This window comes from Dermochelys coriacea, chromosome 1, assembly GCF_009764565.3.
Source record: "Dermochelys coriacea isolate rDerCor1 chromosome 1, rDerCor1.pri.v4, whole genome shotgun sequence".
Taxonomy (NCBI): domain Eukaryota; kingdom Metazoa; phylum Chordata; order Testudines; family Dermochelyidae; genus Dermochelys; species Dermochelys coriacea.
In genome coordinates this window covers 216,195,935-216,222,602 of record NC_050068.2, presented here as the reverse complement: position 1 = coordinate 216,222,602, position 26,668 = coordinate 216,195,935, and the positions used below count along the sequence as shown (strand labels likewise).

Here is a 26,668-nt window from a genome sequence, read left to right as displayed (position 1 = left end):
AGAAGGAAGGGGAAGAGACACAGCAACACCCCCCCCCGCCAAGCTAGTCACTCACTGTCAAGTGTTTTTCCGGAATCACAACAGAGCAGAGTCTCAAGGAGGGATTCAAAGGAGGATCAGGTGTTGGTTGCACAGATTTTGTCAGGGAGTTTTCTCCATACAGATAGGGCAGCATGGGAGAAAATTCAATGGTAAAAAGTTAAAGACGTTTCCCTTAATCCAAGTATTTGTAACAGTTCTCTTGAGGAAGCTCAGGAGGTAGGTGTGGTGCCAGCCAGTCATTATCCTGTGCTATTCCCTTGCCTTGTGCCTGTTCCTTGAATTGTCTGTGTCCCATGAATCAAGTAAACTTGTTTCCAAGGAGCCCTCCTCCTCCTGCTGATAGCACTGATGGGCATGGAGTGTGCAGGACCTCCTGCTACTGCAAGACAGGGTCCTGGCCTACTCAGGAAGCCCTATGCTCTGCCTCTACCACGAAGAATCATGGTCTCGACAGGAAACCCCAAGGCTGGGGTGAAAGTAACATTAAGCACCGACCGGTAAAAGGGCCTGACTCTGGGCCCCTGGAAAGGGCGGGGCCTTGGGCAGAAGGGGTGGCTGGGGGTCAGCCTCCCCCAGCCAGCCCATCCGCGATCCCTGGCCTGTGCTGCCTGGGGCTCCAGCGGTGATTTAAATTTTAAATCGTTGGCCCCGGGGCAGCTGCCCCTTTTGTGTCCCCCATTGGAAGCCGGGGGGGGGAGGGGAAATGATGTTAAGGCGCTGCCATGGCAGTGCTCTAACGTCATCTGCATACAGGCCAGTACCAGCAGGCACTTTTCACTGGTATGTTGTAGCGGCCCACTTTCACCCCTGACCCAAGGTCAACTAGTAGAAGAACTGTCAATATTTCAGATGCTGCTAAGTAATTCTTCTTCTATAAAGCTGATCTGAGTGACACAACCTGGTTCTAGTGAGTTGTCCTTGTCTGTAATTGGGCATGTCCTATACTGGGAATTGGTCTTGTAATGATCACCTTTGGCACAAGGGATTTCTTTCCTAGTTTATAAAATAACCTGCCTTTAATGTCTACCAGTTCATGTTCAATATGATATAGACTCTATCAGGGCGAGAAACAGCACAGATACAGTTTGTGCAGAACTTTTCCTTCCGGCTCCAGAGTATGGGGGTTACCCAATGATCTGAGGCTGTGGTAAACCTGACATCAGGAGGGGGCTCATCACTCATATATGGTGATGTTTGTTGCTTTCAAGTTTTATTGGATGTTTTAGCTTCATACATTCACAGATAAAACCACTGATAATAACTAAAAAGGCAGATGGTTTTGCTATTGGTTCCTTCCCGCAGCTGATGCCAGTCTCTGAATCTATATATTTCCCTGCCACTGCTTTGTTGTCACTTGTCAGACACAGAGGAGTCCTGGCAGGTGTTTAGGGGCAGCCAGTGCAGTGAGTGGGGGAACAGCAAGTTAGGCTGGCAATGAAGGGACATCTCTCCACTCTGGTGCTGTGGCTTCTTCTCCTCACAATTCAGGACATTGTAGGTAAGTCTCCTCAGTGTTTCACCAGGGGAGCTGGGTTAACTGGAACTAGAGTGAAAAAAAAAGGAGGACTTGTGGCACTTTAGAGACTAACAAATTTATTTGAGCATAAGCTTTTGTGAGCTACAGCTCACATCATCGGATGCATTTTTTTTTCCACCGAATGCATCCGATGAAGTGAGCTGTAGCTCACGAAAGCTTATGCTCAAATAAATTTGTTAGTCTTTAAGGTGCCACAAGTACTCCTTTTCTTTTTGCGAATACAGACTAACATGGCTGCTACTCTGAAACCTGGAACTAGGGTGGTAAATTTTAGAGTCAGCTTTTTACCATCGGTACCTGGCTTGGAAGTTGTGACTTTTCCTTTCGGGATTAGACCTTGCCACTGTTATCAAGGCGTTTGTAACCTTGAGATTGGACTATTCAAATGACCCTAATGTGGGGCTGTACCTTAGAACCATTCAGAGAACGAAGCTGGTGCAAATAGCAGAGACTCACTGATCAGCACATCTTGCTGGGAGCATGTTACAGCCGTGCTGGAGGGTCTGTACTAGCTGCCTATCTCTGGATGGAGCTTAAGGTGTTGGTGATGATTCATAAAACCCTGAATGGTCTGGGACCAGCCTCCCTGTGAGATCACCTCTCTCCCCATGACATACTGCCACAGCTCTGGTTAGCAGGGGCACCTGAGCTGGTTCCCCCTTTTTATAAAGGAGAGGGGTGGCAGGCAGGGTGCTGTCTGTGAGGCCTCCAGGACTCTGAAACTTGTTGTCCCCTTTGAGCCAAAATAGCGCAAATCTGGTGACCTTCTCGGCACAGTGCAACAGACACTTGTTTGGGGGTGCGGGTGGGAAGGACCCAGGCTGTCCTTAGGCGTCACATAATGAGAAAAGGGTGGGAAGGAGTTTCTGTGGGTGTCTGTCTGGCTGAGTTCCTGTTGAAATGGTCACTTCATGGTGCAGAATTTGAGTGCTATCCATGCCATCCGGATGCCTAGAGCCTTGGCTGGGCATCGCTTTAGTAATTTTGATCCCAATAAATACATCAATAATTTGGGATCCAACAGAAATATCTGTTTGGTCCAGAATCCAACAGCTCCAAGGGCCAAGTCCTGGCTCCTCACTGCCCCATTCACTCACTGAAGCAAGTAGAAGTTTTGCAATTTTGAAGTGAGCAGGATTTATCCAAATAAACCCAGAGCTGATTCCTCCCAGAGAAGGGGGGTGTGCATGTGTTGGGGTGCAGTGTGCAATGCCCTGTTTCCATGGGGGTATCGGAAGCTCTGCCAGCAGGAAGATTTATCCTGCAGGAGACATGACTCCCTCCCTCCCTCCCCCAGGGTTTCTGCTGGAGCAGAGAAGCTTTGAATCCTAGTTGGAGCCTAGAGAAGCCCAACCAGCACAAGCTGCATGGCAGAGGTGCTGCATCAGGGCCTCTCACGGCCACATTGGTTTCATTCCCTCAAGGCCGCCCCTGCCCAGTTTCAGGGCTGCTCTCATTCCTCCAGCACAGAGGGGCTGCAGGCTCCTTGCCATGCAGTGTCCCAGCTCCAGGAAGACTTAACTGCAATGCGGGAGGGGGGAGCAGATCAGGAGGTACATCAGCATGTGCTGGTGCATCTTAGGGAGTGAATCTGGTCCAAAGACTCCAAAACTGATTAGTAATAGGATTAAAATCGAATGTGGGACCCAGATATGATTCAAATACAGTGATTGGAACCTGTTGGGCTGGGGTTAGCAGCACGAGAATGATCCATGTGTCTGGCAGGGCAGTGAGCTGCTCAGCAGTAGCTGGTTCATGGGAACCCGACGTACTGCTGCGCCAGCCTGAGAAACTGACCCTGACCTTGATAATCAGCAAGGTCAGTCTAAATTATTGTCTTAGAGAAAAACCTGCCCTGATGTATATTTCACAGACCGCTCAGTAACTGTGCGGTGAGTATGGGGCTGGTACCCAGAAAATCCTGACAAAACCAACCATCTAGCAGGTTACTTGGAGTTAAAATTTCAGATTCCCAAGAAGTTTATATATAATGTGCTGGGATTAGAGCCCATGACACAATTGTGCATGACTGGAAAGCATGGAATTCTGTGGTGACTTCTGCTGATCAGACTGACATTGCAAGGGATGGACAATTATTACCATGCAAGGGATAAATTACTGCACGATTGTGGGATGGTGTCATATATTGATGCCAAGCACATGTTCAGCTCAGTGTATTTTTGTTGGATTTATGAGCAAATGTGCATCATCCCCTGAATATTTCTTATTTTCTCTGGGAAATTTGACTTCTTCACATGATGCAGACACAGTGACATGGGGAGCATAAATACTCTCCAGCTATTTGTGGGATAACTTCAAATAGTGATGCCAAGCACATGCTCAGCTCTATGCATTTTTGTTGGATTGCTGAGGAAATGTGCATCATCTCTTTCATATTTTTTTATTTTCTATTGGAAATCTGAGTTTGCTTCACATGACACAGACACAGTGATGTGGGGGAGTTTACAATATAGGGGATATCACCATGTAGCTACTCTTCCATTTCCCTCAGTGCCCCAATTCTCCTCCTTGAGCTCTAAGTAGAGGCCAGGTCAATCTTTGCCAGAAGATCGTGTTTCACAATTATTGACCCCTTTACATTGTGCGGGAAAACAAATTCGTAAAATTCAGTGGGATTCAAGCCAACAAATGAGAATATAACAGGGATGGGTCAAAGCTGCAGGTTTCATTCCCAGATCCAGATCTCAACTTCCCCAACATTCACAATGCTGGGTGGGGTCATTATTCCAAGTTGGGTCACAGAAGTGGAGCCAGCATATGATAGGTGAAGGATGTAAATGTGATTGTTATCCTGAAAGGTGCTGATGGCTGCCATTGAGGAGTCTTTGATCCTAAGGTAATCACAGACCACATGAAAGCCAGGGCAGGGCAAGAACTCTATTTTAGGCTCAACAGACGGAGCAATCAAGATCCTTTATGTAGTAAAAAGACTACCTGAAAGGGGGTTTCAAAGAGGATGGCTCTAGACTGTTCTCAATGGTAGCAGATGACAGAACGAGGAGTAATGGTCTCAAGTTGCAATGGGGGAGGTTTAGATTGGATATTAGGAAAAACTTTTTCACTAAGAGGGTGGTGAAACACTGGAATGCGTTACCTAGGGAGGTGGTAGAATCTCCTTCCTTAGAGGTTTTTAAGGTCAGGCTTGACAAAGCCCTAGCTGGGATGATTTAACTGGGACTTGGTCCTGCTTTGAGCAGGGGGTTGGACTAGATGACCTTCTGGGGTCCCTTCCAACCCTGATATTCTATGATTCTATGATTCTATGTGGTTAACATGATTTTGGCAATTCAGTGACAGATTCGGTGGCCTGCATAGTGCAGGAGGTCAGACTCGATGATCATAATGGTCCCTTCTGACCTTATTATCTATGAATCTAAGAGATGCAGACAGTGGGGGCTAGTGCCAAAGCCCCTGGGCACATGGGCAGGGCAGAGTTAAGCCAGGGGTTTTCATTGTTGCCAATGCAGGGGCTAGGATACTGGCGTCAGACTGTGTCTGTTGTGGGGAGAAGCCAGGAGAAGGCGTTGTGACCGGGATCTTGGAAGCAGTAAAGAAACAAAGCCAGTTGGAGCTCACTGGAGAGGCAGGCTGTGGGATTTCTGAGCAAGGAAACTGCCAGCTGTTCTTAGTTTCTACTGGATGCAGGGCAACAGAACTGTATGTGCACTTAGCTAGAGCAGTGTTACAGTCTTGGGTCCTGGCATGAGTGAACATCACTGAGTTAACTTCATTGAAAAAAAGCCCCTTTTTTCTTAGTGCAGACCAGGCTCCATGGGTTGCCTGTGGGACTGCACTGAAGTGAGCTGTACCTGAATAAATGCCCGTTTGGATTGCAACAAAGAGAATGTTTTGTATTTCCTTGGCATTAAAGGAGCAGGATGGTCTGGCCATGTACTGGTGTGAACTGCACTGTTCTCTGAGCTCCATGGAGGCTCCATAAACACGGTGTCCCTGGCTCAGCCATCCATTGCTGCAGCCAGCCTGCTCCAGGGCTCACAGTGGAACTCTGTATTTAGCCGTAACGCATGGGCATTGTAACGATGCCTGTACTTGCTCCCAGTCTCAGGGACAATCCTAGGTCTTCACACCCTGTCCCGGGGGCCAGTTCTCCCAGCCAATATCCCAGGACTGAGTGGCAGGCAGTGGCCCCTCCTCACATTCCCTGTTAACTGCCTCCCTCCCAGCCACCAGCTTTGCCTCTCCACAATCCCCAGAGTTACAAACATTTCCAGAGACAACTTGGGGCAGGGGTGGAGCTCAGAGCAACTGGGAGAAAAGCCAATGTCAGGGAGTGGGGGCAGAGTCTGCTCCTCATGTGGGAAAGGAGCAGCCTGTACATGCAGGGCGGAGAGGCCAGGTAGAAAGGGGAGAAGAGAAGGGGGAAGAGCCCAGGGGAGGCAGGTGGGAAGAGATCAGTGGAAGAGAGAAATGTGTGGGGAGGTGAGGAGAGGAAACTCCTGTGGGGAGCACAAGGCTGTAATGAGCTGTAATGCCAACAGAACAAAAATTATGAGGTTATAAAAGCCATCCGGCCATGTTCCTCAGTCTGTCTTTGGACTGTCGAACCCCCCTCTATTCCTCTGCCAGCGCGGGGGTGAGAACTGCAGACTGAAAAGTCACCGTTTAATGCACCCAAACTGCACGACTCCCCCCGGGCTGCTCAGCTGGAGACTGCGCTTACCCTCCCCCCCCGAGACGGGAACTGCCCTCCATTGCCCAGCAGGGCCTTCGCTCTGCCTCCTGGTTCAGTTCCTCTGACAGATGAAGGGCTGGCTGGGAAATAGCTTGACAGCCACTGAGCTAATTCATGCAGCGTAGTTCACACTCAGACAGAACTTCTGTTACTGTTCAGGGGCGAGTTACAGATATTGGAGACCTTCACACTCACATCAACCATTCACATCAGCTATAATGTCACCGTAACAGGACAGGGTTGATTTAGCCATTTGCAAACAGCAACACTTCCCAGGCTTCCCCCACCCCACCCCATCCCACCCCCGCAACTTCTCTGCCTGAGGTGGGAAAGCACTGTCCCCAATCTCAAGCCCCCTCCCCTTCTCTCCTTTGCTCCTGCCCCTCCCACTCCTGTCCCCACCCCCTGCCTAATCCAGACTCCATTCCCCTCCCCAATACTCCCTCCTGTCCCTCAGCTCCAGAACCCCTCCCCTACCTCCTTCTACCAGCATCACACTCCCCACGCTCCATCCCGATTCCCCCATCCTCCCCAATTCTCCCTCATCTCCCCCTGCTCCAGGCTACCTCCCCTCCCTCCCATCCTCTGCTCCACACCCCTCCCCTCCTCACCCTCTTGCTGCCCTGCTTCAGAGTCCCTCCCTCCTCTCCTACACATGATCACCCTTCCCCACCTCTACCTCCTTCTTCCCCCCTTTTTAGAACTCCCTCTTCTCCCCATGCCTCCTTCTGCCCCCTCTCTGCTCTCTCCCACTCTCCCTGTCTCCCTCCTGCCTGATTCCTCACCCCCTCTTCACTTCTCATTCCTGTCCCCCATTCCAGTGCCCTCCTCTCTCCACCTCTCCATGCAGCTCTGCTTCTCTAAACCCCCTTCTCCTCCCTCCTGCTCAATAACCACTCCAGCCCTATGCTCCCTGCTTCCCCATCCAGACCACCCTGTGCTCCATCTCCACTGCTCCCTCCTGCCCCAATTTCAGATCCCTCTCCCCTCCCCTCCCCTCCCTTCTGACTTTCTCTCCTGCCTCCCTGTTACCCCACTGCAGACCATCTCCCTCGCTTCAGCCCCAGTGACAGTGACAGGAGATGGTGTGATTTGGAATAAGGGAAACTCCATGAGTTGGCGCCTTCCATCGTGTTCTCACAAGACAGGTAAAAACTCCCCAAACCACCAGAGTGGGAATAAAATGGTGAGAGCTGCAGCAGTGACAGCCCGGAGTGCAAGGCCCTGAGACGTGAGAATGTGTCGCCATGAGGCAGCTCTGGGCATGTCCCATTCTCCTGGTTCTGGGCGCGGATCCCTTGCTGTTGAGCGCGGACTCTGCTGTGATAATGCTGGTGTGGGGGCTCCCTGCTGCTCTGACCCTGCTCTGTGTCTCTCTTTGAAGGCGCTGAGGAGCTGAGGCTGGCGGATGGAGGCAGCCCCTGTGCTGGGAGAGTGGAGGTTAAACACCAGGATCTGTGGGGGACGGTGTGCAGTGATTGCTGGGACATGGCAGATGCTGGGGTTATCTGTAAGCAGTTGGGATGTGGATCTGCTGTCAGTGCCCATCATAAAGCTCATTTTGGAGCAGGAGCTGGACCAATTTGGCTTGATGACGTTGCCTGTGCTGGTACCGAGTCTGCTCTTTGGCACTGCAGGAATGAGGGATGGGGTAAGAATGACTGCGGGCATGGAGAAGATGCTGGAGTGATCTGTTCAGGTAAGAATCAGCCACCTCTGTCCTGAAATGCAAATCCCCTGAGACAAAAGGGCTTGAACCCATAGGGCATCGTGTGCCTGTTACCCTAACGAGAAATGAACAAAAAGCAGAGCAAGTCCTGTAATTATTGTTATTACTGAGTTGTAATTATTACTGTTCATGTCACTGGGCACTGAGGAGCCCCATGTGTGACTGTGAAGCATTTTCATTATCTCATTTCCAGTGCCACATCCTTCCTTTCCCTTTCCCTCTGAATGGGTCTAAAAATGCAGATAGGAGAGAAAATGGAAAAGGAAGATGTCACGTAGCTCCTAAGTCACTGAAGCACTTTTGAAAATGTTACACTCATGCTAAAATCCAGACCCAGACATCCAACCACAGAGGTACAGAGGCTGGGGCATGTATGTAGCCCCTTTGCCACCCTCATAGGGTGACCAAGGAATGGGCAGATTCTCCCAGCTTGGCCAGAATTAGATTTCGACAAAAGCACTCCCCCGTCTGCTCTGTTACTTCTCACATTTTGGACCAACCAGTAATAGAAAATTTCACAATCTCTGATACCCTGCAGATCTAGAGTAGAATACAGAGCTCAGCCAAAAATATACCTCAATCCTACACAGTACAGGAATATCATATTATGGAGGCATTTGTTGTAACTGAATAGTTAACATTACAGCTACAGACCCTTTATAAGTTTTATTTTTAAATTCTCTCTTCTTAACATTTAGTAGGAATAATATCTTCCCCTGAAATAGCACAAGGAAGACTAGACTATATTCCTATAGTTGCAAAAGTTTTAGCAGCTCCCCCTAGCAATGGGAGCTCAGGGCAGTGTTTAATCTCGACCCTTTCCTGGATTTTGAGTGTTTCAGTGACACACCTCAACATTGTCTTCACATGGTTAGCGGCGGGGTGGTGGTGGTGTTGTATGTGTAACCCTTATGCCAGGTGGAGCCAGCAGCAACCAGGGCTTGGTTCAACATCTAGGGGTTCCTTTTCAACAATATGACACAGAACCGGTTTGAGCCCCCACCCAGTAATCAGGAAAATTACACACCACCCCTGGGTGCCTTAGAGAGGCAATACTTCCCCACTCGCAAGCAAAGTCTGCATGTAGAAAAAAAACTTTTAATGAAAGGAGGGAAATCACCTGACATTAATTAGGGAAAATGCTGCAAGCAGGATTCATAAACATAAAACTGTGAGCAGGGTACCCACCCCAGAGTGCATGGGGCAGTGCCTTCCACCTCATGTTCTTGGGGTCTACAGCCAAAACTTCCTTTTCTGTGCCCCTCTCTGCTCCCTCATCACACCCCATTCACAGTGGTTGTCCTTGGTCAGTGAGGACCCAGAGTTCAGAGGTGCATCTGTGAAAGTTCACCTTCCACCAAGGGAAGAAGGTACCTTGCTTGCTCTGCCATCTGAGCACTTGTTCTGGCTGGTTATCTCACCAGCCACTGTTCCTCTCTGCTGGCCTCCTGGCCTCCCTGCCTTGACCTGTGCATATCAGTCTCTTGAGAGTCCACCCAGCTCCTAGTGATTGCCAGCTCTCAATAAAGCAGGCTGGGAAGAAAGACCTCCCCACCACAAGGGTTTTCAGCTCTAGTAAGCACTTAACATAGTAAAGGACTCCTAATACAACCTATTTAGCTCTATTTTTGAACAGAGGGGAAGAATATGTTAAACCAGACCAGGAATCCTTAGGAAAAATCCACATCTTCTGGCTAACACACTCCTCTTATATTTACAGATGTCTAGCATTCAAGTCCCTGACTTAACAAGTTCCTTTCAGCTGAGGGTGACCCTCTCATTTGGTTAAGGTTAACCAGGTTAAGCACAGTTCTGCTCCCCTTTACTCATACAGTAAAGACAACAACACTGATGACAACATTTCACTCCCTCCGGTATTCAGATTTAATAATTTTACTAAGATAATGTTGAAGTAAGGTGATTTTTAACCCAAGACTAGCCAAATTCATCACTTTGAGCAACACGGCTCTATCTGCTGATATCTAGGCAGAGGAGGTGTGTTCATGTAAATACAAAAAGAAAAGGAGTACTTGGGGCACCTTAGAGACTAACAATTGTTAGTCTCTAAGGTGCCCCAAGTACTCCTTTTCTTTTTGCGAATACAGACTAACACGGCTGCTACTCTGAAACCTGTCATGTAAATACAGTTTGCTCCCGAAGTCTTTCCTCCTCCCAGCAGCTGTCAGGGAAGAACTCATTCAGACCCTGCTTATACCTGCCATTTCCTAGTATTTTTAAACAATAAAAAGCTGGATTGGGCAGGAACTTTACAAAAATGAGCTTCATTGTCAGGACTTTGAAACTCTGTAGAAAACAGATTGACCGTCACCAATGTAAACCCCCTAACCTGTAAATAACAGCTGCACAATGCCTTATGCTGCCCGCCTAGCAAGTGCCCAGCAGAGAGTTCCTCTCTATCAAACCGTGCGAAGGAAGGAGCGGCACACAAACAAATTAGAGCAAAAGTCCTATCTGTGCACCTTTCTGTAAAACTGCACCTGCATCTTCGTTGGAGCTGCACTTTTGCAGTGGAATAAAGTTCAGGTTTGTAATAAGACCCTTGAAGGGCCAGACTCCCTAGTGGTTCGTGCCCCTGATCTCTAGCTCTTTGTTTTGAAGGTCAATTTGCCTCAGTCTTTTGGGTAGGGAACCCCAGGTCCTCCCTCTCTACCAGATCCCAGCCCAGGGTCCTGCATGCATCAACCCCTGAATAGGGGAGGTCTCACAGCAGGGAGTCTAAATCCCCTGCCCTGGGCTACTTCCTACCACTGTCCTTTTTGTTTGGAGCCTGGCTCCTCTAGTCCTATTTGCTGGGTGGCTTGCATCCCACAGCACCCTCTCGTGGATCTTGGGTGGCATCATACTGCAGTCTCAGGCTACTTCAGATGGGGAAGCTGTAAGTTTGGTGAGACTGAACCCCACAACATCTCTGGGCTTCAGGGACCCAGTTACTTCAGTTGCTGGAGGCTCCTAGGTCTCCTCCACAGTCCCCCTTGGCTGGGGAGACAGTGACTACTCCCTGGTGGCTGCCCCGGCTGGCAGGCTAGTGACCCTTCCCCTCAGGTAGGGAGGCAGATAGCTCAAGCCTCATCACCAGTCAGCCCTCAACTGAGCCAGGCTCTCTCCTTTTCTACTCCCTAGGCCTGGCACTGGCTGCAGGTATAGTGGGATGGGGCTAGCTGGGCCTAAAGGCTCCCTTTAACCCCTGCCGTGCTGTCAGGGTATTTCCACAGCGGCTTATATACTTTTCTCTTGTCGTATTGGAAACCCCATTGTGCTCCTGTGTAAAATCCCCTCCACAAGATGGAGTTTGCAGTCACCTGGGCAAGTCACGTCTATGAATGATTCAGCTTTTCGCAGGCCGACGCCATTGTTTACATGTTCCTTTGAATGTTCCCAGGAAAGCTCAGATGTGGATTGGTGTCTCCCAAAGTCCATTGTCAGTTAAGTTTTTCTTGATTGGGCACTTACTGAGAATGGTCTTTTCACAAGAAGCCGACCAAATGCTTCACTGAGGCTACTTAGAATCAAATAAGTACATAGCCAATATTCATAACTTTGAATACAAAAATGATACACACATACAGGCAGCATAATCATAACCGGCAAACTACAACCTTCCCATAGTCAATGATCTATAGAGTCACAGTTCATGTCAATAACGTCACAACTGTAATGTGAGTTTGCTTTGTACAGACTGAGTAGAAACGGACTAAAGGACTCAAGATTGGGTCCATTCAGAATTATTCCAGAAATAACCAGTCATCTGTCTACAAACTGCCCTGTGCACTTGATATCACTGAGAATGAACACATATGAGAGCTGTGATGTTTCTGCACCAAGCGATTTTTGAGAGATGTTGACCTGATAGAATACTAGAAAACTTTCCCAAAAGTGACAGTCATCTTCTTATATGCAGTGTTGTTGTAGTCATGTTAGTCCCAGGATATTAGAGAGACAAGGTGGGTGAGGCAATATCTTTTATTGGACTCATTTCTGTTGGAGAGAGAGAAACTTTTGATCTTACAGAGAAGAACTGTGTGTAAACTCAGAAGCTTGTCTCTTTCACCAACAGGAGTGGGTCCAATAAAAGATATTACCTCAGCGATTTTGTCTCTCTCAATCTCTTCTCGTCCAGTTTCAGTTTTCATTTCTGGTTGGATTAATACCAAACTTTGCCAAAACATTCTCCTCTAGCAAGGTCCTTGCCTCAGTCAGTACAAAGGCTGGACGGTGACAAGGGAATGAATCAGGGATGCACAGTGAAAGAGGCTGTTGTCTGTAGGCCCACAGCCTCATTGATTGTAGCAACAGCATCATCATCATTGGCGATCCCTCCATTCCAGGATGATCTCTACCAGAGATTTACATATGGGTCCTGAGATGTCTCAGGAGTCTGATCCTGGAATCATAAATCTGCCCGCAGTAGATACAGATGTTTCCTGATGGGTCAGCTGCCTGCTGAGAGAAAGTTCTTTTTCTTTCCTTCCTTCCCTCTCTCTTTTCAACTTTGAGGGCAAGGCACTTCTCCTCAAAGCGGGCCACTGCCTGTTGGAGGATGTGGCATGATTGAGATCGGTTGGTTGCTTGCTCCTCCCAGCTTGTGATGAGTTTTCTTGAGATACACTTTCAGTGTGTCTTTGTAGGATTTCCTCTGACTACCATGGGATCTCTGACCATGGGTGAGCTGAGAGTAGAGGGCTTGTTTTGGGAGGCAAGTGTCTGGCATCCGCACACAATGTCCAGCCCAGCAGAGCTGGTGAGTGAGGATCATTGCTTCAATGCTGGTGACATTAGTTTCAATGAAGATGCTGGTGTTAGTGCAGCGATCTTGCCACTTGCTGCAAAGGATCTTCCAGAGGCATCGTGGGTGGTACCTGTCCAGACTCTTGAGATGCTGTCAATAGGTCACCCAGGTTTTGCATCTATAAAGGAGTGTAGGAATAACAATTGTCTCATAGATCTGGATCTTGGTTTCCTCCCGTGGGTCATGTGAAAATGCACCAGAGCAGTTTCCCAAAGGAAGCACTTGCGCACTGGATCCTGTGCTGGATCTCACTGTCAATTTTTGCATTTTGAGAAAGTTGGCTACCGAGGTAACAGAAGTCCTCTACTCTCTCCAAAGTCTGTCCCTCGATGGTGATTTATGGTGGCTCATGTGCAAGGCCTTAAGCAGGCTGATGGAGCACTTTAGTCTTCTTGATAGGGAGTGAGAGTCATAGGCTTTGGTAAGTTTGTGCAAAAAAATCCAGTGTGGACTGAAGGTCATTTTCAGTGTGCGTGACGATGACACAGTCATTAGCGTTTTGAAAATCAGTAATGGACACCCTGAGGACTTTAGACTTTGAGCGGAAATGTCAAAGATTAATAAACAGCCTATTCATTCTACATTGAATGTCAATTCCAGCGTGGAGGCAGTCTTTATCAAGGACCAAAATGACTGCTAAATACATGGAGAACAGGGTTGTGGCAATAACACACCCTTGCTTAACCCCAGTTTTGATGATGAAAGGATCCATCTCCAGGCCATTAGAGTGAACGGTGGCAGTCATTTCACCATGAAGAAGCCTTAGGCCCATAATAAATTTTGGAGGGCAGCCAAATCTGGCCAGCACCTTCCACTGGGCTTCATGATTGACAGAATCGAAGGCCTTTGTCTAATCAATGAGAGCCATGTACTGGTCCTGATTTTGCTCCCAAGACATTTCCTGGATTTGGTGAGCAACAAAGATCATATTGGTTGTCCAGCAGGATGATCTCTAAACTGCACTGAGTTTCCGGCAATATTTCCTCAGCAAGGGGAAGTAATCGGTTTCAGAGGATATGGGCAAGAATTTTCCCTGCTTCAGATAGCAAGTCAATGCCATGATAATTTCCACACTCCAGCTTATCTCCTTTCTTAAAGATTGTAACAATGTTGGCATTTCTCAAGTCTTCCGGAATCTTTTTATTGTACCAAATTTGAAGAAAAATGAATCTCCCGACAACATAGCTCTGAGGATCATTGGAACACACAAGCCCCTTCACCACAAGAAGGTGATGGTCCCCGAAGAGGGGCTGCAGCAATGGCAATATATGGAACCAATAAAATTATGTTGAAATTATGCTCCTGGCTGCTGTGGGCCAGAGTGGCACCAGGCACTAGAACGGAGATGAGGGAGACTTTTCCCACATATTGGGCCCAGGCAGTGTGGGGAGGAAGGTACCCAAACTGAATGCAGACCAGGGAGGCAGGGGAAAGTAGATGAGGATAAGGATGCAGGGGGACTATTCTGAGTCCGGAGGCTGGTGGATGGAGAGAAAGTGGGACTGGGAGAGAAAGCGGGAGATGGGGACTGGCTGGGTAAGGAGCTGGGGCCTGGGAGGAGGGGGAAAGAGACTAGGACTGGCTAGGCAGGGCGATTAGGACAGGGAGTGGGTGAGGAGAGACTGTGACATGCTGAGAAAGGAGCTGGGGGAGACTGGGACTGACTGGGGGAGGAGTCTGGGACTGGGAACCAATGGGGAGGAACTGTGGGTGGGTGAGGAAACAGACCAGATGAGGAACCAGGGTATCAGGGGAGTCTAAGACTAACTAGGTGACTAGACTGGAATAAGCAGCCAGGGTGGGGTGGGGGAGACTGAGAGCAGATCTACATGAACATTTAGTGCGTGGCAAGCTGGGATGTAAATCTACCCTGCACTGTCCTGCCATGCACCGAGTGTCCATGTGGATGGTGTGGCTACGCACTGAGGCCTTGTCTACACTACTGCTTAAGTTGATGTAAGTTACATCGCTCGGGGTGTGAAAACACCCCCCTCCCCCCCCGAGCAATGTAACTTACATTGACTGAAAGAAGTGTCTGCATCGCACTATGTCAGTAGGAGATGCTCTCCCGCCAGCAGAGCTTCTGTTTCGATGAGGTGGACTAATTATGTGGACAGGAGAGCGCTCGCCCATCGATGTAATGAGTCTTCACCAGATGCGTTAAATCGGTGCCGCTGCATGGATACAGTGGCACTGATTTAGTGTGGGAGTGAAGAGAAGCCCTAGCAGTTCCCTGGTGTGCTTTGATCTCTCCCATTTCCAAGCACTAGGGGACTGTTAGTGCGCAGCAGCAGGCTCCACACGGACACTGAGTGTGCAGCAGGCTAGTGCGGGGTAAATTTACACCCCAGTTTGACACAAGCTAAGTGTGTGTAGAGAAAAACCCTGAGACTGGATGAGGCATCCAGAGAGAGAAACAGGGGCTTGGGGAAATCAGGACAACTCAAGGCAGGGATAAGTTTGAGAAACCGATCAGCTGAGTACCCCAGAAGGAGGGACAGCACAGAGAACAGGGGGAAAATTGGCAGGGGAAGCCAGAGGTGAAGTCTGGAACTGGCTTGTCCAGGAGACTGGGAGTGGGGATGAGAAGCTTGAGAAGTGGAGACTGGAACTGGTTAGAGAAGAAGAATGGGACTGGGACACAGAACAAAGGATGGAGAAGAGACAGGACTGGGACAGGTTGCAGGGGGGGGCGCTGAAGGGGTTAGTCTTGGGGGAAGACGGGCCTGTGACGAATAGAGAACACACTTCTCCAGATCTGGAATGGAACCCAGTATCCCTGAGTTTTGCCATTCCCCTGCTGTCAGCAAATATTTCTCAAACCCTCCAAAAAAATCTTCTGATTCCCCTCTAGTGCTGGTCCACAAAGAGGATGCCAACCTACTACTGCTGTCAGTTACTCCATTAGCTCAAGTGGCAGAGGTTTGTGCGGCAGATCTAAAGGTTCCAACCCTGCTGACGATCCATGTGGGTGTCAACATGATTCCGCATCTTGGAACTTCTGATTTTTCAGTTTGTTTTTTTAAAAACCTAGGAAATTATGCAGAAAACATTACTTTTAAGGAACATTAATTTTGCAGAGTTGAGCTGTAAAAAATAAGGAAATAGCAGAATTAAAGTTGTCTTTGCAATTCTAGTTTGGCGCACTTGTGGGTATGCATTAAGATACAGTCTTTCATTACATGATAACATGCTATTTTCTCCAAAGAATAGACAGTGATCTGAATCAGGGCTGTGGCGTGAAGGATGAGGTTGTCTGTAGGACCCCTGCCTCATTTGTTGCAGAAACTGTGAAGTGTGCTGTGTGCGAGGCAGGGGATTGCAGGAAGAGAAAGGAGGGTCTCTTGTTAAGGCAGTTGAATGCTGCCCTGGGGAATTGGATTCTATCCCTGCCTCTGCCACAGAGTTTCTATGTGATGCTTGGCAAGTCCCTGAAACCAAATGTTTCACAGCTGGTCATTAATTGTGTGTTCCTCATTTTATGGGTGGCCTCCTTGAGACCATGAGCGTCCGATTTGAAGAAGTGCTGAGCACGCGCTACTGTAAACTGAAGGCAGTGGGAGCTGTGCTAAACAAGCCTAAGTCCTCTCAAAAGCCAGGACGTGGGTATCTCAAGTTGGGCACCCAAAATCAGTGGACGCTTTTGATACTTTTGGCCATAGTGTCTCTGGGCTTTGGTTCCCCATGTGTAAAACGGGGATAATAACAATTCCCTACCTCCCAGGTGTTGTCAGCTGTTGGCTGTGCGTGTTTTCTCTCTGTGTGTGTTTTCAGCTCTGCGCAGATAGCTGACGAGCAGGCCTCGACCAAACTGCCCAAGAAGACCACAGACTCGGTTCAGTGGCGAAGCCGCTCGATCGGCTTTATTACTGACAAAGGACGGCACTAGCTCCCCGGATCAATGTCTACAGTTACACTGGCACATGTAGGCCCCTTACCATGGGCTTGGCTCAGTGAGTGGCGAGACTTTTCACTCCCCACTCACCCCCTGCACCCAGGCCAGAAAAAGACCCCCTGCCCTGTGACCTCTCTTTTGTACTGTGATAAAATCAAGTTACGCATTGTCTCTCTGACGTGGCTAGTTACCACCCTTTACCTTGTCCATGTTGGTTTGACCAAAATGTCTCTATCCATCACCCTGACCTTATCTTTAGGAGGGAGTAAGATTTTGCCTTTCATCATCTTTGGGGAGTGTGTTTACACCATAACCCTGTATCAGGGTGTTCTGGTACCACCCTTCTGGAATGTGTTTATGCAAGTGCTAGTTCCTAGCACTTCTCATGAGTGTTTGTGTTTTTGCAACACCAACCATGCTTTTGCCAGGTTCATGTTCTGGACAATGAACCGGCAAGCACAGTCACAAAAGGGACTAATGAAGGTTTTGCAGGCAAGTACAAGTCTGGCATTCTGAATGTTTGAGTGCTTCACTTTGTAAACATTAACTTTCTTTCTGATTCCTAGCTGTATAGATTTTAAGGCCAGAAGGGAGTATTAGATCTAGTCTGACCTCTTGGGTAACAAAAGCTATAGAATTTAAACCAATTACTCCTGTACTTCACCTGAACTTGTGTTTGGTTGAAGCATATCTTCCAAAAAGGCATCCAATTTTGATCTGAATACTTCAGGAGGCAGAGAATCTTCTGCTTCTCTTGGCAGATTGTTACAATGTTTCATCAGTAGTACTGTGAAAAATGTATGCCTTGCCTCTAATAGGAATTTATTTGGCTTTAACTTCCATCCACTGGTTCTTGTTATGCCTTTCCCCAATAAATTGAGAAGACCTTTCTTATGCAGTGTTTTGTCCATGTGAAAGTATCTATACACTGAAATCAAGACATCTCTAGGTCATCTTTTTAATAAGCTAAACAGATTGACCTCCTTAAATCTCTCACTGCAGGGCACATTTTCAAGCCCTGGAATCATTATTGTGGATCTTCTCTGCACCCATTCCAATTTTTTAACATCCTTCTTACAATGTAGACACTAAAAGCAGATGCAGGATCTGTCTCCCCCATGCTGTACACAGAGGAAAAATCACCTCCCTACTAGAGCGGGTTGGAAATTATCTGGCAAACCAGAGTTTCATTGGAAAATGCCAGTTTGTTGAACTCAACATTTATCATGAAAGTGAAACGGGTTCCACAAACTTTCTCGAAACCACAAGCATTGTCTGGTTGAAATGTGCATGGTTCCCTGCCAGGTTCCCTGGTGGCTCCTGTTAGTCCTGCCATACAGATTGTCCCGGGGCTGGGTACCCCAGTCTTCTAGGATTTGCTGCTCTGGGGCAGCCCCACCATACAGATTGCCCCAAAATTGGAGACCCTAGACTTTCTAGGGTGTGGGCTCCAGGGCAGCCCTGCCAATGCTTTCAGGCTCTCTGCCATGGGATAGGAACCTGCAAGTCCTGGGATCCCCAGCTCTAACCAAGGCTCAGCTCCAGGGTCTGCATCAGGGATCCTGGAAGTCCCAGGATGGGTTCCGGTGTCCCAGGATCTGTGGCTCTGGGGCAGCCCTGCCTTGCAGAATGTCTTCGACTGGGCTATTTGCCTATTTAGGCTGCCAGCTGGCCAACGAGTCTGGAAGCCCAGGGGTCCCCAGTCCAGGGCAGGCCCCATGATGAGGCTGCCCCAGAGCCCCAGCAGTGGCTCTGAGAAATTGACATGCTTGTCCTCATGGTAACAGTGGTGAAACTCTGCATCTGTTGGGGTTCCTGTGAGCAAATTACATGTTGGATACACCATGGGCTGGAGTTTCCAAAACAAAATTTTAGCCGGATTTCCAATTTGCAGGAAATTTTAAAATAGTGACATTCCCTGTACACTGGAAATCCTGCATTTCAGCCAGCTGTACTCATTGCTCCCCTCTTTATACATCCACGGATCACCTTAGCCATGTTTGCAGCAGCATCACACTGGGAGCTCACATTCAGTTCTTTGTCTACTATGACCCCTACAAAGAACATGGGATATATCTGTATTTCTGTGAATATTACATGTACCTCAGTTCCTTTTACTGCTATTTGCACATTTTCTTCTGGGGTTCAAAGGGCAATCCCTGTCTGAGCTCCCCACATGTCCCAGGACAGCAGACAATGGTTTCATAGAACCCAGGTACTGGTACTTAACTGACAATACAGGTGTCAGGGCTTTTGAGCTTTTGCATCTGGGCAAGCTGAGCACAAGGCCCCTTCCTTGGGATGGGCCCCTGAGGTGGGAAATCTTAAAGAGGGAGCTTGGGAATTGCTAACAGGGGAGCCCTGAGTAACAGAGGGGGTGAGGCAGGGTCTGCAGGGAAGGAGACTGAAACACAATCCCCAGAGGCAGGGGTTCCTGGGATAAGCTGAGTCAGTCCAGGTGTTGAGGGAAAAGCTGAGCTTTAGGTAAGGTATAGGCCTGTAGGCCTTCAGTTCCTTTATTCTTTTCCCTGTGGTTGCTGTGTTCCTATGGATAAATAAAAAATAACACTCTCCTGCATCTGGTACTATTCAATATTTTCATAAATGACTTGGATGATGGAGTAGAGAATACACTGACACAATTTGTGGATGACATGAAGCTGAGAAGGGGGTCACAAGCTCTTTGGAAGGCAGAGTTAAAATTCAAAATCATAGAATCATAGATTCATAGAATATCAGGGTTGGAAGGGACCTAAGGAGGACATCTAGTCCAACCCCCTGCTCAAAGCAGGAGCAATCCCTAACTAAATCTAAAATTAAAATGATCTAGATAAAATGGAGAATTGGTCTGAAATCAATAAATTGAATTTCACGAAAGACAAGTGCAAAGCATTAGACTTAGGAAGGAAAAATCAAATGCAAAAAACCCCAAAATATGGAATAACTGAGTAGGCCGCAGTTGTGCAGAAAATGATCGCAGGGTTATAGTGGATCACAGACTGAAATGGGTGATGCTATTGTGAAAAAGGCAAATGTCATTCTGAATTGTCTTAACAAGAATGTCATATGTAAGACGCAGGAGGTAATTTTCCCACTCTGCTTAGCACTGATGTGGCCTCAGCTGAAGTACTGTGTCCAATTTTGCTCATCATTGTTTAAGAAAGATAAGGACAAATTGGAGAATGCCCAGAGGAGAGCAACAAACAGAGTAAGAGGTTTAGAAAACATTGTCTATGAGGAAATGTTGAAAGAATTGGACATTTTAAGTTTACAGAAGAGAAAACTGAGAGGTGAACTGATAACAGCCTTGAAATAACTGAAAGATTGTTTCTCAATTGTTGTCCATATCCACCAAGGGTAGGACTAGACAATCATCTTAGATTTCAGCAAATGAGATTCAAATTGGATATTAAAAAAAAACTTTCTAACTATAGGGATAATTAAATACTGGAACAGGGTATGTAGGGAGGTTGTGTAATCCCCATCATTGGTGACTTTGCACAACAAGTTAGACAAACATCTGTCAGGGTGGCCTAGGTATACTTAAACGTCCCTTGGTGTGAGGAGATGGACTAGATCACCTCTTGAGGTTCCTTCCAACCCTACATTTCTATTATTCTATGGTTTTATCAGCTATTCAGGCCTGCTGATGTAAAAAAAAGTTGATCCCTGATAAATGCCATTTAACATGCTCCTTAGGTACCAGTAAATTGGAGAGAGATTCATCCTCTTTACAGATATGAATAGACATCCTGCTGCTGTGCAAAACCAGAAATGTGTATTGAGCTCCTCTGCCTTTTCTGCCTGATTATTAATAATTTTACCATCTCCGTTTCTAATGGGCCTATAGCATTGTTAGGATTTATTTGTTTGTTTGTTCCTAATATACTTTAAAAAACTCCTTATTTTTCATAGTTCTCCCAGTGACGGATTTTATCCTGATGTCTTTAGCTTCCCTTATCAGTTTTCTTCATATAATAACTTCTAATGTATATTGATTTGCTCTAATTTCCACTATTTCCATTTTTTTAAATATATTGCCTTTTTATTTGTATTGCTGCCTTCACTTTGGCTCTGACCCAGAATAAGCTTTTAGGTAAAGTTTTATACCAGTGGAGCACCTCAACTCCCAAAGCCCCCTTTATAATTTTCAGCCTTCATTGACTTTCTAGGACACATTAAGCCCCAGCTGGTTGGAGGAGACAGTGCCTGCTCAGGACGTGTGGAGATAAAACATGGAAACGCATGGACCACAGTCTGTGATGCACACTTTGATCTCAAAGTTGCCAACGTTATCTGTAATGAATTACAGTGTGGAATAGCTGTATCTACCCCAGGAGGAGGTCACTTTGGAGAAGGACAAGGGTTGATCTTAACTGAAGAATTCCAGTGTGTAGGGAATGAGTCTCTCCTGTTCTCCTGTCCCAGGATATCAAAAGTGAATCAGACATGCTCACACACAAATGATGCTGGTGTCATATGCTCACGTAAGAATTCAGCACAATGTCTTTAAAATCCCAATTCTGTGTATTCTAGAATAGGGTGAAGCAACGTACTGATCTCACTGTGTAGGGAGCTGGGTTTGATAGGGTTGGATCAAAACCCCAAACAAGCCAAGATAATGAGAAAGGGATCAAGTGCCCCTGACTTTCCTTTCTTTTACTATTTGCTCTAAAATATCTTAAATGCTCTCTCTCTAAACCCCATCTCCCTTCTCCCCTGGGCACACAGGACTCCGGCTGGTGAATGGCAGCACAGTGTGCTCAGGGAGGGTGGAGATCCAGGTTCTTGGTGCCTGGGGAACCCTCTGTGACTCACGCTGGGATTTACCAGACGCCAACGTTCTCTGTCGTCAGCTCGACTGCGGCTTCGCTGTATCAGCCCCAGGAGGAGGATATTTTGGGAAGGGAACTGTCTCTGTCTGGACAGGCACATTTCACTGCAAAGGGACTGAAACCCATTTGGGCCATTGTCCTGTTACTGCCCTGGGGGCCGCTCCGTGCTCACACGACAATGATGCCAGTGTGGTTTGCTCAGGTAAGTATAATGCTGGATTAATGACACTGGCCCCTCAGTGTGTGACACTGACCCCAGAGCCACAGCAAGGGGAGAGGAAACTAGATTCTAAACCACGTATAATAATAATTACTATAATACAAATAAAATAAATATATTATCACCAGAATAGTTATGATCAGGGAAAGTCCTAGATTCTCCAGGAAGAGTTTCAGCAAAGGTGTGCTCATGCAGGGCAGTAAAGCAGGGACAGAATTTGTCCTTGGAGTTTAATAAATGTCACCAACCCACTGTCCCCATCCTTCTTCAAATCATTACTCTGGTAGTTACGGAGGGAGTGGTCCCCTCTCTGGAGGTTGCTTCACATTTTCTGTTATAAAATATTCTTGCCACCTTCTGGAGAAGCCCTCACGCCTTTATTGCTGGCAGCAGGCCTTTGCAATTCTGCAAGGGGTCAGTATTGGGGCCAGGAAAGTGCCTCCCCTTACTTCAGTGAAATTCCTTCCATTTTGGCTGAAGGATAAACAGCTGGTCATAACTATTTCCCTTCTCTCACATGAGTTCCTGAGGATATTTTTGGTAGCATGCCACAAAGAAAGCAGAACTTTCTCCCCCCATCCCCTTTTTTAAAAAAAAAATGTTCACATCTTTGCGGGTGAAAGAAGTTCAGAAGTGGTTTTCCTGAGAAAAACTGAAATATTGCATTTGAAATACTTCACAGGAAAAAATGTGGGAGTTTCCACTAGCTCTAATATTTACGTCAAATAATAATAATAATAAAAAAGGATAATGTTATTTAGTCAAAGTCATATACTCTAAATTTAGGCAATACCATCAGTAAAGTTTTTCATGCCTTTCTAATTCTCTCTGCTCCCTTTTGCTTACACATTATGATACAGTCTAATTGCAGGCTCTCAAACTATTTGTTTCACTCACTCTTGCATCATTCACTGCACTGGGTGGGTGGTGCCCATGGTAACATTTTCATAAGTGACGAGTGATTTAGGGACTTAACTTCTATTTTCAAAAGTAACTTCAAAAGTAACAAAAGCACCATTCCATAATTTTGTGCATCACATGCAAGTATTTCTTGCATAGCATGCATAGTGTTCTTGCATAGAATGCATTATTTCTAATGTATAACAGGAGTGTTATTCAGTGAATTTCCCATCTCTCCTGAGCCCAGGTCATTCTGAATCACTCCGACTGCTGAATGGAGAGAGCCGGTGCGACGGGAGAGTAGAGATTTCCCTCCAGGGTGCGTGGGGCGGAGTGCTGGATGACCAGTGGGACATGAACGATGCCAGTGTGGTGTGCAGGGAGCTCCAGTGTGGAGTTGCTGAGAAAGCTTATAACCCCCCTAAGTCTGAGCGAGGAACGGGCCCTGTAGGGCTGAGAAGGGTCCAGTGTGCAGGAAATGAGACTCATCTGACTCTCTGTGACAACTCCACATCTGAGGCAGCCCAGGCAGGAATTGCTGAGGATGTCGGCGTCGTTTGCTCAGGTGACTTACTGTGAAATCTTGCAAACATCCTCTCCTTGTTCAATGGGAACATGACCTGTCCTAGGGCCTGTATATACCCCAACTTGTGCTGTGATCTCATCAGACCTTGAAAATATGTGGATCTGAGGTTCAAACTCTGTTGTAAAAATATAGTATTATGTACAGAGAAAAGCACAGCCACAGGATAGGTTAATGCACTGCAGCAACCTCTCTGTCTGCCTGTCTTGCATTTTTAATCAAAACTTTTTCAGGTGTAAAACCGTTTCCTTGTTCTGGAAATTTTGACAAACTTTTTTTTTATTTTCATTGAACATTCTCACAGTTGCAGAGTTAGAAGCACCTCTCTCCCCTTTCTGGTGTCTCTATGTGCATCCACATCAGGCCTTGGCCCACTTCCCCTGGTCTGTCTTGGGGTGGAATCTTGAGATTCTTCCTCTGTTAGGCCTGGCCTGGTTACACTACCCTGTGCAAACCAGCCACTTATCTCCCTGCAGGTCCAATTGGGTTTCAGGCACCAACATTTTCTTACCCTGGGGAACTTGTGTCCCGTGATAGTGACCTACAGAATACTCAGAACAAAGCGCTTTATTCAGCAGCTGGAACAATGCATTAGGTCAAAAGGGGTTTAAAAAAACAAACACCCCACACTTGTGTTGCCACACATCTAATCTATGCTTCACTGCAAATTAAGTGAGCTCGGCTTCCCTGGGGAGTAAGAGGAAAAGAGCAGAATGAGCCTGTGTTCTTGTAAGAACCAAGGTGCTCAGGAGACCCAGCTGGGTCTCAGTTTGCCTGTCTCACTCTGTTCCCCTTTCTCTGTGAAGTTGCTTTTGCTGGAAGTCCCCACCCTCCCTATGTGTGTCTGGGCTCAGTTACATATTGGTCCGTGGTCTGTGTTACAGAGCCAGGTGAAGTCTTCCTTCTGCATCAGACTGGTTTTCCCGGTTGGCCAGCCAGGCCATCTAGGAGAACATCCCCATGACGATTGCTCCGTTGTCCCGCAGTCAGCCCCATCCAGCTTTCATGGCGGGAAGCCACTATTCTTGTGACCATACCCAGCTGTGGGATGGAGCTGCCTGTTCCCTCTAACACTGTGACACCATCTTAAAAGTCAAATTAATAAATCACAGTTCAGGATACACAGCAGTAACCTCTACCCTACCCCCACATTCGCCGCAAAAACAATCAGATGGGTTTTTGGGTGGTGGGTTTTTTTGTTTTGTTTTTTGAAAGAATAATGGAAAATTCTGACTATGAAAAATATTGATTTCCATCCTAACCTCTGTTGGGCAGAAGAGAGAATTTTCTGAGCATGTCAGTAAATACAGTAATATGGTGGCTTTTTATCTTAAACTCCTCAATAATGGGGCATCCAGAATCAAAAAAAGAAAAGAGGGGGAGGCAATGTGTCCTATTTCACAGAGCACTGAAACAGGACTCAGGAGACTTGGGGTCTCCTCCCAGCTCTGCCACTGGCCTGCTGATGACCTCCAGCAAGTCATTCATCTCTCTGTGCCTCAGTTTCCCCACCTGTAATATGGGGATAATGACACTGACCTCCTTTGTAGAGTGCTTTGAGATCTACTGATGAACTGTGCTATATCAGATTTAGATTGTATGATTATTAACAGGAAAAGGAAGTCACACACAACCCTATTTCTCTTGGTGGTTAAGTAAAACTTCTTGTTATAATGTAGTATTGTTATGTCATAATCTTAATAGTACATCATTTTGCTTCACTGAAAAGAAAGAGGAATTGAGGATTCTATGATAATATTTTTATTGCTATTGATTGTAAATCACTAATGTAACAGATTGCTAAAGACACAAAAACTACCTGTAGAAATTGTTTGAAGTACATGAGAAGCAGGAAGGCTGCTGTACAGACCGTGGGGCCACTAGATGACAAAGGTGACAAAGGTGTTAAAGGAGCACTCAAGGAAGACAAGGCCATTGCAAGAAGCTCAATTAATTCTTTGCATCAATCTTCACTGCAGAAAATGTGGGGGAGACCCACAGAGCTATCCTTTTTGGGTGACAAATCTGATGTACAGACCAAATTGATGTGTAATAAGATGATATTTTAGACAAATTGATAAACTAAACAGTAATAAGTCACCAGGACCAGATGGTATTCACCCAAGAGTCCTGAAGGAACTCAAATATGAAATTGCAGAACTACTAACAGTTGTATGTAATCTACCACTGAAATCACCTTCTGTATCAGATGACAGGAAGACAGCTAATGTAAGGCTGATTTTTTAAAAAGGCTCTAGAGCAGATCCTGGCAATTACAGGCCGACGACTCTGCCATCAACACCAGGCAAACTGGTAGAAACTACAGTAAAGAACCAAATGATCAGACACCTAAATAAACATGATTTGATGGGGGAAGAGTCAACAAGGCTTTTGTAAAGGGAAGTCATGCCTCTCCAGTCTCTGGGGAAGTCAACAAGCATGTGGATAAGGGTGATCCAGTTGCTACAGTGTACTTGGGTTTTCAGAAAACCTTTGACAGGGTTCCTCACCGAGGCTCTTCGGGAAGTTAAATAGCCATGGGATAAGAGGGAAGGTCCTTTCATGGATCAGTAACTGGTAGAAATATTGGAAACAAAGGGTAGGAATAAATGGTCACTTTTCACAATGGAGAGTCATGAACAGCGGGTCCCCCCAAGGACGTGTACTGGTACCTGTGCTGTTCAACATAGTTATAAATGATGTGGAAAAGGGTGTGAACAGTAAAGTGGCAAAGTTTGTAGATGATAGTTCAGTCCAAAGCAGGCTACAAGGAGTTACAGAGGGATCTCATAATAGTGCGTGACTGGCCAACAAAATGGCAGGTGAAGTTCATTGTTGATAAGTGCAAACCAATGCAGACTGGAAAAAAACAATCCCAACTATACATATACAATGATGGCTTCTAAATTAGCTGTTACCACCAAGGAAAGAGATCTTGGAGTCACTGTGGATAATTCTTTGAAAACTGCTGAAAATTGATAAATGATCAAAAAGGCTAACGGTATATTAGGAACTCTTAGAAAAGGGATAGAATATTAGACTGCATCTATCACAATGCATTTATATAAATCCATGGTCCACCCATATCTTGAATACTATGTCCAGTTCTTGTTGCCACATATCAGAAATGATATCGTGGAATTGGAAAAGGTACTGAGAAGCGCAACAAGGATGTTGAAGGGTACAGAATGGCTTCTGTCCAAGGAGAGACTAAAAAGATTGGGTTGTTTAGCTTAGAAAAGAGACACATTGGGTGATATGACAGAGGTCTATCAAATAATGAATGGTGTGGAAAAAGTGAATAGAGAAGTGCTATTTACCCATTCACACAGTACAAAACTAAGGAATCACCTGATTACATGAATAAGCAGCAGCTTTAATACAAACAAGAGGAAGAACTTTTTCA

At 46.6% G+C, this 26,668-nt stretch overlaps 2 protein-coding genes across 2 annotated transcripts in view; both read left to right on the top strand.

Annotated features, from left to right (window-relative positions):
* Nucleotides 1-26,668, top strand: part of LOC119860485 (scavenger receptor cysteine-rich type 1 protein M130-like) — a 1,081,813-nt gene that overhangs the window by 520,605 nt on the left and 534,540 nt on the right. The window lies entirely within an intron of this gene.
* Nucleotides 1,410-26,668, top strand: part of LOC119860426 (scavenger receptor cysteine-rich type 1 protein M130-like) — a 50,945-nt gene continuing 25,686 nt past the window's right edge. The window contains 5 exon segments of the mRNA XM_043514113.1: nt 1,410-1,540; nt 7,678-7,992; nt 20,897-21,211; nt 21,456-21,761; nt 22,927-23,244. Coding sequence (XP_043370048.1) covers nt 1,477-1,540; nt 7,678-7,992; nt 20,897-21,211; nt 21,456-21,761; nt 22,927-23,244 — 1,318 coding nt within the window. The 5' untranslated portion in view covers nt 1,410-1,476.